The sequence below is a fragment of the Berghia stephanieae genome, chromosome 9 (assembly GCF_034508935.2).
Source record: "Berghia stephanieae isolate SIO BIC M18660-M18661 chromosome 9, UCSD_Bste_1.3, whole genome shotgun sequence".
NCBI classification, from domain to species: Eukaryota; Metazoa; Mollusca; class Gastropoda; order Nudibranchia; family Aeolidiidae; genus Berghia; species Berghia stephanieae.
In genome coordinates, this window is record NC_088368.1 from 15,199,390 (window position 1) to 15,212,189 (window position 12,800).

Below are 12,800 nucleotides of genomic sequence, written 5' to 3' on the forward strand. Positions count from 1 at the left end.
GACTTTTGGCAATGCACGGCAGTAGTCTAAAAGATAGCCTCAATGAAAGCCAACACCATATCGAGGGGTGCCTACGCAAAAGCCGTAACGATGATTTCGTTGATTTTTCAGGAGAGCAAATCAAAACTTTGCGGATGGAATTTAAATAGTTAACCAAAGACTATCGTGATGATTTTTATACCAATACAACCGTGATTATATAGTCTGCTTGATTGTCAGGACCTCGGTCACTTTTAGATTGTCATTTTTAATAAAACGACGCATTTTACGTAGCTATTTTCATTACGGCTTTTGTGCAGGGACATTTTTTGAAAAATGTCACAGTATCGCTCTGCCCCTTTACCGTATATCATGTTACTTGCATAGCGCATGCCGCCTATCCCGTTCTCATGTGGAGGTTTGGCAGCCCAAAAGCCGTAACGGGGAATAAGACAGAGCTGTCAAGAGAAATTACCCTGAACACATTCTGCTCAAAAGCTGTAACTAGTGATACCGTGCAATAAAAACCACAACTAAGCGTAATTCTGACCTGCCATAACACAGTAACTTGCGATACAGTGTTTGGGCAGGAGTGAATGACTGATGTACTTTGTTTAAACACTACGAAATGACACCGTAACACTGAGAAAATAAAGAAAATAACAGAGCTCTAAACACATTTTTGATTTTAAAAATTATAGTAAACATTCATTCTGATGCAAATAATCTTAATTCGTTCAAAGAGGGACTCAACAACTCTACACCTCTCTCTCTCTCTCTCTCTCTCTCTCTCTCTCTCTCTCTCTCTCTCTCTCTCTCTCTCTCTCTCTCTCTCTCTCTCTCTGTCTGTCTGTCTCTCTCTTTCTCCACTCTCACTGACTCTCTCTTTCTCTTCTCTCATTATCTCTCTCTCTCTCTCTTTCTTCTCTCTCACTGACTCTCTCTCTCTCTTTTTCTTTCTTTCTTCTCTCTCACGAACTCTCTCTCTCTCTCTCTCACGAACTCTCTCTCTCTCTCTCTCCTTATCACAAAATCTCTCTCTTTCTCCTCTCTCACTAACTCCCTCTCTCTGTCTCCTCCCCCACTCTCCCCCTCTCTTTCTCGTCTCTCCCTCTCTCTCTCTCTCTCTCTCTCTCTCTCTCTCTCTCTCTCTCTCTCTCTCTCTCTCTCTCTCTCTCTCTCACTTTCTCTCTCTGAAAAATGGCAAAACTGCTGGCATTGATGAGTTATACCCCGACATGATTACTAACTTTGGACCAGAAACAATAGACTGGCTGGCAAATACTATGACAGACATCATGGACAAGGGCACATACCCACAAATTTTGAAACATGCCAAAGTAATAGCCATATTAAATCTAGACAAACCAATGACTGAACCATCCAGCTACAGACCAATATCTTTCCTTTGTTGCTTATACAAGCTCCTGGAAAGAATTGTACTAGAGTGAATCAACCCATTTGTGAATCCCTGCGTACTGCCATAACAAACGGGCTTTAGACTACAAATAATCAGACGTGAACAGGTCCTTGCACTGACCTCATACATTGAAGCAGGCTTTGAGAGAAAAAAAACCCCAGAAAACTGGTGCAGTCCTAATAGACTTAACTGTAGCTCACGAATCTGTTTGGATAGGCGGACGATGTTAAAGCTTTCAAAAATGATTCCCTGTTGACAGACGCTTAAACTGCTGTCTACCATGACTGGACAAGACAATTTCATGTCATATTGGGAGGAAACAAAAGCAAAATACCAAAAATTTAAAACAGGGCACCACAAGGTTCAGTTTTAACACCAACTTTCTTCAATATTTATATCTCTGAAATGCCAAACTTCCAAGCACTCAAACTTGGATGTCTTAACGACTGGGCCTTAGCCTATCGATCGAAAAACTGGAAAGAGATTGAAGAAGTTTTACTCAAAGACACCTCCCGCCTGAAACAATACTTGGATAGGTGGTAAATTAAAATGAACATCACCAAATCAGTATCCACAATTTTCCACTTGAATAATCAAGAAGCAACAAAGGAATTGAAAATGATAGGTGGTAACTCAATACTACCTTCAAACCCCAATCCTAAATACCTCACATTTGACAGACAGCTAATTACCGAAAACATTGAGGGAACTGCAAAAAGAATCGCAAGAAGCTGGGTGGGGATCCTGACCTCCCATAGCGGGCAGGGAGGTCCATACTGTGTCCTCTATCCCCTTATATCTGTTTTCCAACATGCTTTCTGTCGTCTTGGAATGAGGTTACTTGGTTTTATCCTGGCCCTGCTGGAGTCTTGGCTGGGAGGGAAACAGTCAAATGCATAGTTATTGTTTTGGGAGATGATATTTTTTTCCTTGTAAATCATCTCTCTGTTATATATTAATATATTTGTTATTTTTAGTGTATAGTGTAAGCATTTGAGTGTATTCCTCTCTGTTGGATTTTGTGCTTGTGTCCGGATGAGACTTATAGGGGATCTCAAACTAAGTACATTGGTGGTTTGCTCTTGGAATCTACATCTGATCCCTATTTGTTTCTAGTTCCCCTTTGTCTTGCTTTTTCTTGGGTGCTTTAATTGTAATTCTAGAACTTTTTACTATCCCGTTTTCTTCCTTTTCACTGGCGCTAATATAACCTAAATGTGTTGCAAGCGCCGTAAAACCCTTAAAAACAAAACAAAAACAAACAATCGCAAGTAGAAACAGCCTGCTAAGAAAACTCACAAGTACCACCTGGGGAGCCTCACCACAGGTACTGAGAATGTCTGCTTTGGCACTGTGCTACTATGTGTGAGAATGCTTTTTGGATGAGGAGCCCACATGTAAGCCACATTGACATCCGATTAAGAGAATCAATGAGAATAATAACAGGATGTCTCAAGTCAACTCCAACTCAGTGGCTCCCAACACTGAGAGGCATTGCATCGCCAAGTCTTAGACAAGACGTTAATCAAAGGATACATGCAAGAATTGATGAAGCCACGGATAACACTCCTATAAAAATAATCATAAAGGGAGTACCTTCAACAACAAGGCTCAAATCGAGAAGACCTTTCCACCTAACAAAAATGGTAGACTTCAGAGTGAAAGAGAACTGGAGCTAATGTGGAACAGCGAAACACCAAAAGGAGGAAACATCATAAAAGATCCCACCAAAAGAATGCCTGCATTCCAAAATGCCAGGAAATACTGGGTTTCCTCAAATCGCCTTAACAGGACATGGCAAAACTGCATCAAATATATGCAGATGGAATCGTGGGCACAGTGATGCCTGTGAAAGTGTCGGGCAGCTCCAGAGACCAGCAATCACAGCGTCCTCCGCTGTCCAGTAACGAGAACTGTAGGTGGCTATGAAAAAGTTCTTAGGCTAGAGGAAGACTTCCCAAGCAGGGTTGATGAAATGAATTTGGAGTTGCAGCCATGCGCTACCACTACTCCCCCCTCTCTCTCTCTCTCTCTCTCTCTCTCTCTCTCTCTCTCTCTCTCTCTCTCTCTTTCTCTCTCTCTCTCTCTCTCTCTCACTCTCTTGCTCCTCTCTCACTAACTCTCTCTCCCCTCTCTAACCAAATCTCTCTCTCTCTCTCTCTCTCTCTCTCTCTCTCTCTCTCTCTCTCTCTCTCTCTCTCTCCTCTCTAACTCTCTCTCCCCTCTCTAACCAAATCTCTCTCTCCCTTCCTCCTCCTCCTCCTCCTCTCTCTCTCTCTCTCTCCCTCTCTCTCTCTCTCACTAACTCTCTCCCCCCTCTCTAACCAAATCTCTCTCTCCCTTCCTCCTCTCTCAACCAACTCTCTCTTTCTTCTCTCTCACTAACTCTCTATCTCTCACTCTCGCGTTCTCCTCTCTCACTAACTCTCCCTCCTCTTTCTCTCTCTCTCTCTCTCTTTCTCTCTCCTCCTCTTTCTCTCTCTCTCCTCTCTCTCTCTCTCTCTCTCTTCTCTCTCTCTCTCTCTTCTCTCTCTCTCTCTCTCTAACTCTCTCTCTCTTCTCTTCTCATCCTTCTCTCTCTCTCTCTACTGCCATCGCTCTCTTTCTCTTCCCACTCAATCTTCTCTCTCTCTTCCTTCTCTCTCTCTCTCTCTCTCTCTCTCTCTCTCTCTCTCTCTCTCTCTTTCTCTTTCTCTACGATGAGATCTATGCATACGAGGTGAAAATTACATTTTTTAAAAAAAAGATCAGGATTGCTTTCCTTAACCATCAAAACGCAGATTCAGTCAAGTAATAGTTCGACTTATCAAGTTCATTGGTGGCCAAAGGGAAAAAAACCATCTCATAATCCAGAGCTTGACCCATCCCTTAAGTTGTGATGTCTTATCCTGTAATTGATACTGGCAGGTAGGGAATTTCAAGACTTGGATTAAGTGTTTCCCAATTGTCTTTCACCATCAATCTTGAACGTTAAAAGTCGAATTTTACAAGATTGTAACACAATATTGCATCAAAGTCATTGTAGCATCTCATACAATGTCACATTACGGTCTTTCAGTTGATCTAACTCTCATTTCCAACCCCATATTTTTCACTGCTCTAAGACCGTAAATTCAGTCAAGGTCATTGAGCTTGCCATTGTAACCACGGTGGCATAATTTTATGCCTGCCCAAACGCCTTATTGTTAGATACGGTTTTTGGGCAGTCAACTTTACCTTTGCATTTCCACCTTTTCGTCAGGCGGTAAAACGGTAGTTACTGTTAAGGCTTTTGGGCAGTGGCTGATAGGCACTGTTGAGAGCGTCTTAAGTCTGTATTACACGCTACGGCTTTTGGGCAGCCACATTATCTGTCTAAAAACGTTACGGTGTTCGGGTTTTAATTAATAAAAATTAATTAATTAATATTTTTGCATATATTTTTTGGTAGAAATAAACCTTACTCCAACCCAAGTTGATTTATGTAAAAAACGAAAAATTGAATTTTTTGACGTTACGGCCTTTGCGCAGGCACCCCTCGATATGTGAACATTTCTTGGTTAAGAACTTCTGTTAGCACAAAAGGGCTAGAAAGAACAAAGCCAAATAAATAAATCATATATAGTTATCAGTTGTTATTTACTCTCTTCATGATAATATGTGACCCACCACCTCAAACTGTTATATGCCGGAATGTACTAGATGAAAAAAATTTAGTTCACTCAAAAATGATCAGAAAATGAAGAAACCTAATTTATTTTTTAAAATTAAGTCTTAAAAGTAAAACTTATCTGCTTAAATGAAAGCAATCACTGAAATTTTATGCGTTAAGCCTAAAATTTTTATTTAACTATCAAATTCAACCCAACATAAAACCATTTTGCGACAATTGGTAACATATCATAACTTCTAATAGTATTTTTCACCTCATACTTCAAGCATATTAGCCCAATCTTTGCTATTTTTAAACTTTTATTAGTTCTCAATGCTAGAGTGCCCTGACATAGCATTGTTTTATATCCTGACCAGAAAATTTGACTTCAAATATTGATTGATTAAAGTGGCCACTCACTCACTTGCTCATGCCCATGACCAGATGGTCATAAGGGGGACTTTCAGGATGTATCTTTCACAACACAGTGCCACACATCTTGGTCTTCTCAATCAACGCGTGCAACGTCAATCCTGTCCATGCCTTTGTGTTATCCAGCAGTATTTTTCTTTGTTATCATCTTCTCCATTGACCATTCCACCATGTCTTGCATGACTGTCGTGCACAAGCTGTCATGTTTGACCAGATGACCAAACCATGAAAGTTTCGTCTCTTAACAATTGAAAGCAATGATTCCTGTATTCCTGCCAAATTTTCGACATCTTCAAGAACATCCTAGTTAGTTCTGTGTTCTTGATATGACACACATAGGATTTTTCAGTTTATTTTTTCTCAAACTCTTTGAGAATTTTCCTAAAATCACTTTTTTCACTTAATCAAAACTCTGGGACATAGAAAAGCTGACAAAGTTGACAGAATTTTAAATTAGAGGCAATTCAAAATTTGCTTGAAACAGTTATCCTGTTTCAACCCCATCATTAACCATTATCTCAGACGGCCGTTTTCTGCTCCGTAAACTGGACGGTGTCCCTCTTCAGCATGGCGATGGCAACAACGAATAGCATGGCTTGACCATGTGATGTGGCTTGTGACACTTTGATTTGTTGATGTAATGTTGACGCTAACATGACTTGCAGGGCTGCTTCTGTTGTTTTTTTTTTAATTCTTTTATTTACTTTTTTCATAAGCTACTTTTTTTCTTACTGTAGTTCATCTTTTTCTTTATCAAAAACGATGAGCTTTTCAAGACAGAGCGTTGGTTCACATAAGGGTGTATTTGGCTACCTTTGATTTATAAATTGGCCACACGGAACTCTGATCATCTGGCATTTAGTGTGAGTACATGTGGGAGGAATTTGTGTGTGTGAAAAGAGAGAGAGAGAGAGAGATGACAATTGATAATGTATAGATAGAAGTCACCTGTAGCCTAGTTTTAACATACTTGTGTGTGTGGGGGGGGAGGGGAGGGGGGTACGTATGTGTGGGTAATACAAGTGGAACGCATATTGTGATCAGTACAATGTGCGAAGATAGGACATTTTCTAATTTAATGATTTATTATCGAGATGTCCAAAACAAAGAGAAAAAAAATAGTAATTTTTTTTTTAATTAGGGGGGGGGGGGGGGGGGGGAGGCGAATGTAATCATTTGCATCAATTGACTCATTAGTCACACAATGAAATTATATCATTTTTATTTAAAAATTCAATTTTAGCATTGAAACATTTTGTGTTGACAGGTTTGGAACAACAGTAACAAGAAATTTCGCAAATAAAAATGTTTCCCTCACTTAAGTAAAATGCGTCATCCTGCATGTCAATTGCTACTTTATTCTAGTGCAAAGCTATGAGCAGAATCTTTTCAAAATAAAATTTTGCCATTAAAAAAAACATCTTATGACACTGTCTTTCCCTGTCTACTCCCTTCAACCATCCAAAAACCTTTGTCAACCATATCATGTATTAATTTAAAATGATATCTAGCATCTTGACAAATTATACGATGATGTCTCATTGAAAGAAAATTTTTTTTTTTGTCTAATAGAAATCAGTTGATGAACCGCAATTTTAGAGATTAATTGTTTATATATTTTTTCTAGAATTGAAATAAAATCTTTTAAATCTTTAACATTTTAGGACAAATTCTATTCAAAGGCGAGTCATTCTTTTCATCGATATTTCACCGAGTCATGATTTTAACCAATGAACACTTTAACATTGACTAACTAATAAATTCATTCAATCAAGAATCTATATCATCAATATCCATACTCAATACAAGCAATTTTACCAATATAATTTGGCCACCTCATGATGTCAGATGACCTGGCGATAGCTGTATTGCTAAATAAATTGGCCAAATCACGAAATTCAACAAGATGTTGAGTCGAGATTTGCGAGACTGGCCAATGAAATTACAGGTGGGCGGGATTAAGTCATCAAAACATAAACATTGAAAATGAAATACAGATGTGCACGACACAAAGGGACAGGCTTGGATCATAGAAGGATGATTGATGTTGCATCGACAGGTTTACCGATTGGGTTTAGATTGTTTCTGCTAGATGGTGAGTTCCCTAAATGACCACGTCAATCATGTAACATCTTTAGATGATCTCATCCTACTCTTTGATATCTGTAGCCACATCTTCAATTCCGACTGTCAATCATGTAACATCTTTAGATGATCTCATCCTACTCTTTGATATCTGTAGCCACATCTTCAATTCCGACTGTCAATCATGTAACATCTTTAGATGATCTCATCCTACTCTTTGACATCTGTAGCCACATCTTCAATTCCGACTGTCAATCATGTAACATCTTTAGATGATCTCATCCTACTCTTTGATATCTGTAGCCACATCTTCAATTCCGACTGTCAATCATGTAACATCTTTAGATGATCTCATCCTACTCTTTGATATCTGTAGCCACATCTTCAATTCCGACTGTCTGCCCACAAACTTTTCATAGGTCTACCATCAGAGTTTCAAACTTTTTGCTCGTGAGATGTCAAGTCTTTCTCAGAGCAATTTATTGGTTCTTGATAGATGGTGCTTGACCTTTCACCATAACTTACAGCTTTCCACTGATTGGTTGCTGTGACTGCTCACAGATTAGCAGCTGATCTGCCACAGGTAGAGCTTTTCTCGATGACCGTATCAAAGTTGTGTCACCTTCTTTGTGCCCTTTTGAATTTATTAGTGAGCCAAGGCTTATGGGTAAAAAAGCCAATGTAGAAATGAAAAGTTATATAGGAATCAAGAAATAAATAAGTTACCAAAATAAACAAGGACAAAATCAACTTTCAAGATAATATTTATTCTTAAAACAGTTTTTTCTCAACCATTTTTTATGATTCAAAGACAAATGTTCTCCTTCTTAATAGCTTTAATTTGTTACTTTTATATTATACTTTTATATTTAAAAAATAGAAATGGAGCTACTCATGGCATGGTTTTCCCTCTTTTCACTCCTTTTTCAGCCTATTAATTCTGTACACTGACAAACCACCTTTTAACCTTTTTGACAAAATCAAATAAAAGTCTCAGAGTTATAGCCAAAAGTAACCTACTGCCTGGAATCAGTATTATGTTTGGGTGAACCAGATAGTGCAAAAAGTAAATTAAAAGTTTAAATGACGTTTTAGTTCTAAGCTCCTTGAAAGTTAATATTTTTATTCTTCTTTATAAAATGAATAATGTTTACACAAGTCTCAAGTTTCTCACAATAAATTCAAAATTTCCCAACAAAACCTTCTGGACATAATATTCTTTTGAGGAGATGGGTCACCAATATAAAATGGCATATTTTTAGAATACTTCAGAGTATCTTCTTAACCATCTAGGCGTATCAACTACCTGCAAGTATACGATGTCCACAATGACGAAATTCACAGACTCCACTGCCAAAGCTGGTTCTCATACCAAAATCCTTCTCAACTGTTTACCGTACACTCGTGGAGTTCCACCTCCCTTAATAAACTTTTTATACAAAATTTTGGATCATACTTGAAGAAGTATAACACACTTTTATCAATCTTCATGTCCGTGCCAGGGGAAATTTCAAAGGTATGCTTTCAACAATATAGTATTGCTTAATCGTATAATACATGTTGTAATAATAATAATAATAATAATAATAATAATAATAAATGGCATTCATATAGTGCTGATGACACAGGCTCTAAGTGATTTACAATGACATAAAATAATACATATTACAGTAAGACAAATGTAGGTGTAAAAGTGGATGTTTGTGTTTTTATCTCTCTTTTTGTGTATGCGACATCGGTGGGGGGGGGGGGGGCCTTGAGGCATATCAGTTCAAAGGAGTAATTCCAGTTGACCATCACTAAACCATCCCGGATGTCAAGTCGATACGCTGGTGCCTTGAACGGCCTGCTCTGATACGTGACGAAATGGAGATCCAAACCTGTGCCCAAATGGCCTCGTATATCCCGGGCTCCACACTACTATCTATCATGGTTCTGTCTAGCTCTCAAATAATTCAATGGCGAAGCGATCGGCTGCCGAGCAAAATACTACTGCAATCGTGTCGCCAGGGTTGTTGGTGTGGTCGAGAAATCAGCAAACATCCCAACTCAACTTTAACTGGAAAATGTGACCTGATGAACATACTGTCCCTCAATATCGAGAGCCAGAGTATGGGGAAAATTGAGCTTTTATTAAAGATACTGGGTCTTCATTGCTTTCACATTCTCTTACTACAGGAGACTCATCTTTATTCAGGCGCACAATCTTCTCGATTCCAGATCCCAGGCTATACGGTGGTCCAACCTCGAGGCTCAATGATGTTAGCATTTACGCAATGAGCCTTCAAAGATAAGGGTCATAACATTACAGACAGCAACGGGGTGAATAGAATTTCCGTGGAGGTATGTGGGTTGTGTGTATCTGCACAACATTTACAAACCACCTCGAGAGACTTGGACTACACCACCGGTCCCAGTAGTTAGCCATCTTTCCATCTGTCTGGGAGACTGTTATAGCCACCATCATGAGTGGGGCTACCGAGACTGCAATGAGGCAGGTAGACAACTTAATTCATGAATGGACTGTAACGATCTGCACCTAGTGAACGATACTATGGCAAAGAGTACCTTTAGTGGAACCCGCCATAAGGAGTATACTCCTGACCTCACCTTTGTGACAAAGGGAGTAAATGGGGAACAGTTGCAGGCTAAGCGGACTGTCCTTGGCGACTTCCTGCATAACAGCACTGCTCGGTACTTGTCATAGCTGGGGTGACAATCCCGAGGGTGCAGACTCTCCCACTCTGCAGATGGAAATTCAGGAAGGCTAACTGGGAGGAATTTATTGATGAGCAGGTCTGCCCTGCAATTCCTTCCAAGTCCGAGAGCATAATCAGATTTAACAGACTGCTGGTTAAGAGCGCTCACCACTCCATTCCTTGGGCAAACGGAAATTCTACACCCCCTGCTGGACGGAGGAGTCGGAAAACTGTACGAGGAGTACCAGCAGACCCAGTTCCAGGACATGGCCAATAGACTACTTCAGTCTCTGGCAGAAGGAAGGAAGCAACGATAACAGGAGACAGTGGAACGTCTCAACTTTACACACTCTAGCCAGCAAGCTTAGCAACTGTTAGAGAAATTGGACCCTTACCAGAATTTTGAGAAAGCTGCACCAGAGTGACTGGCAGAATATAAAGAACTGTAGCAAATGCGTCCAGAATCAGTCTTTTGAGTGCAGTGTCCGCAAGGCATACCATATGATTTTGGACTCGCTACCTGCCGACGAAGAGTCAGACTGGACATCCCCGTTCAGTCCCCAAGAAGTGGGTGCAGCCATTAGTGATGTGAAGAACGGCGAATCAGCAGGGGCAGATGGCATATATCCTGATATGGTGACGCATTTGGACCCCAGGGCACATGCTTGGCTGGCAAAGGCAATGTCTAATGCCCTTGCTAAAGGAAAGCGTCCACAAATGTGGAAGCATGCTAAGATAGTTGCCATCCTGAAGCCAGGGAAACCGGTGAAGGAGGCCAACAGTTACAGACCCATTTCACTTCTGAGCTACCTGTATAAACTTTTGGAGCGTATGCTATTGAACCATTGAGAGGCTGCCCTGCTACCTGAACAGGCGGGCTTCAGTGAAGGAACATAATCACGGAGCAGGTCACTGCCATTACAAAGCATATTGAAGCAGGATTTGAAAGGAAACAGCAAACTGGTACTGTATTTATAGACCTATCAGTGATATACAATACAATCTGGTGCAAAGGGTTAATGCTCAAATTTACAAAGATCATAAGGTGCAAAAAGACATTGAAGTTGTTCTCATCAATCTTATGGGAAAGTCACGCTGGGACACACAAGCAAAGTCAGGAAACTGAGAAATGGGGTCCCTCGGGGATCTTTTCTGGCACCAATCTTGTTTAAAGTCTACATTAGCGACGTGCCACTTCCTCCCTGAGGCTGGGATACGCGGATGACTGGGCGCCCGTTACTCATAGTAAGGTGTGGACCCGTCTCATGTTCAATGAGGACGTCACCAGACTCAAATCCTACTTTGATGAACACTTCAAAAACTTTGGTCCCTGCATCCTACCTATGCAGTGGCTGGCACACCCGTAAACTGAACGTCCCTGTTGGGGACCAGCTTCTTTCATATGAGCCAAATCCAAAGTACCTTGGGGTTACGTTGGACTGCAGCCTTACCTATCTGGATCATCTTGAAGGAGTTGCGCAGAAGATAGAGAAATGCAACAGTCTTCTGAAGAAGCTGGTGTGAACAACTTGGGGTGCTAACCAAGCACTTCTGAGGTTTCCGCCCTGGCACTATGCTATTCCACTGCAGAGTATTGCGCTCCAGTTGAGGTAGAAGTAAGAACGTTGATAAGGTAGATATACAACCATGCATATGGTGTTGTGAATGGGGCCCGATAATGGCAGCAATCAAGCCTCGATGTCCAAAGGGAGACTATTAGAAACAACTGGCTTAATAAGATCAAAAAGAGAGGGAATGGGGATTCCCCTTCCAAGCGCCCCTGTTTTGAGCTGATATGTTCCTGCAACCCTTGTACCTAGCTTCCCTGACTTCTCAAAACTGGGGGAGAAGTTACCAGGCTTTTCCACCAGCAAGAGGAGACATTGGGTGGTCGCAATCAGCTTCGGTCGAGAACCTGCTTCACGGCACTTCATCAGTGGGGACTTGCCACCTGTCCAACATAAACCCGTTGTGGTCAAGAACCCAAAACCACAGAGCATCCAGTTAAACTTTGCATTCTGACGAAGTTTCCTAGCAGGTTCGCGACTGTACACACTTGCAGTGATGAGTTTGCATCCTGGATAGTGTGAGAACCACTAGAAGCTTCTGCCCAAGCCTCCAAGTCAATTGTGTGTATTGATGAAAATAATGATGATAATAATAATAATGATGATGATGATAATAATAATTCAGTCCACTCCGGATAATCGCAACACCTCGAGATCAGCGAAAATGTTACGATTAACCAAAGTTAAGTTCCTTGTCCACTATGGCAACGTTTTCTCTCTGAGTTTACACAAGCTTGGGACTGTCCATGGGCTCATTCAATTTTTTTCCTATTTTGTTTTTTAAAATCTTTGTTTTTCTTTATTTGGTGGGTTTTTAAAAAAAAATTATGGTTGTATATTTCATCACTTTCCTTTGCATTTGATATCACTCTTTTGCTTAAGAAGGCATCAAGGGTCATCTGTTTTCTTGTTGAGGCCAGATGTTTATAAATATGTAAACTCAAACCAGTTGTTGTAAACATTGTTCTTAGTCCATCACAGACAGC

The 12,800-nt window shown here is 40.4% G+C and overlaps 1 protein-coding gene across 3 annotated transcripts in view; it reads left to right on the plus strand.

The window, feature by feature from the left end:
- Positions 1-12,800, plus strand: part of LOC144979756 (uncharacterized) — a 107,400-nt gene that overhangs the window by 45,043 nt on the left and 49,557 nt on the right. For all 3 annotated transcript variants that reach the window (XM_078926770.1, XM_078926771.1, XM_078926772.1), the window contains one exon: positions 8,841-9,063. In XM_078926770.1, the coding sequence (XP_078782896.1) occupies positions 8,841-9,063 (223 nt within the window). The remainder of the gene's footprint in view (positions 1-8,840; positions 9,064-12,800) is intronic.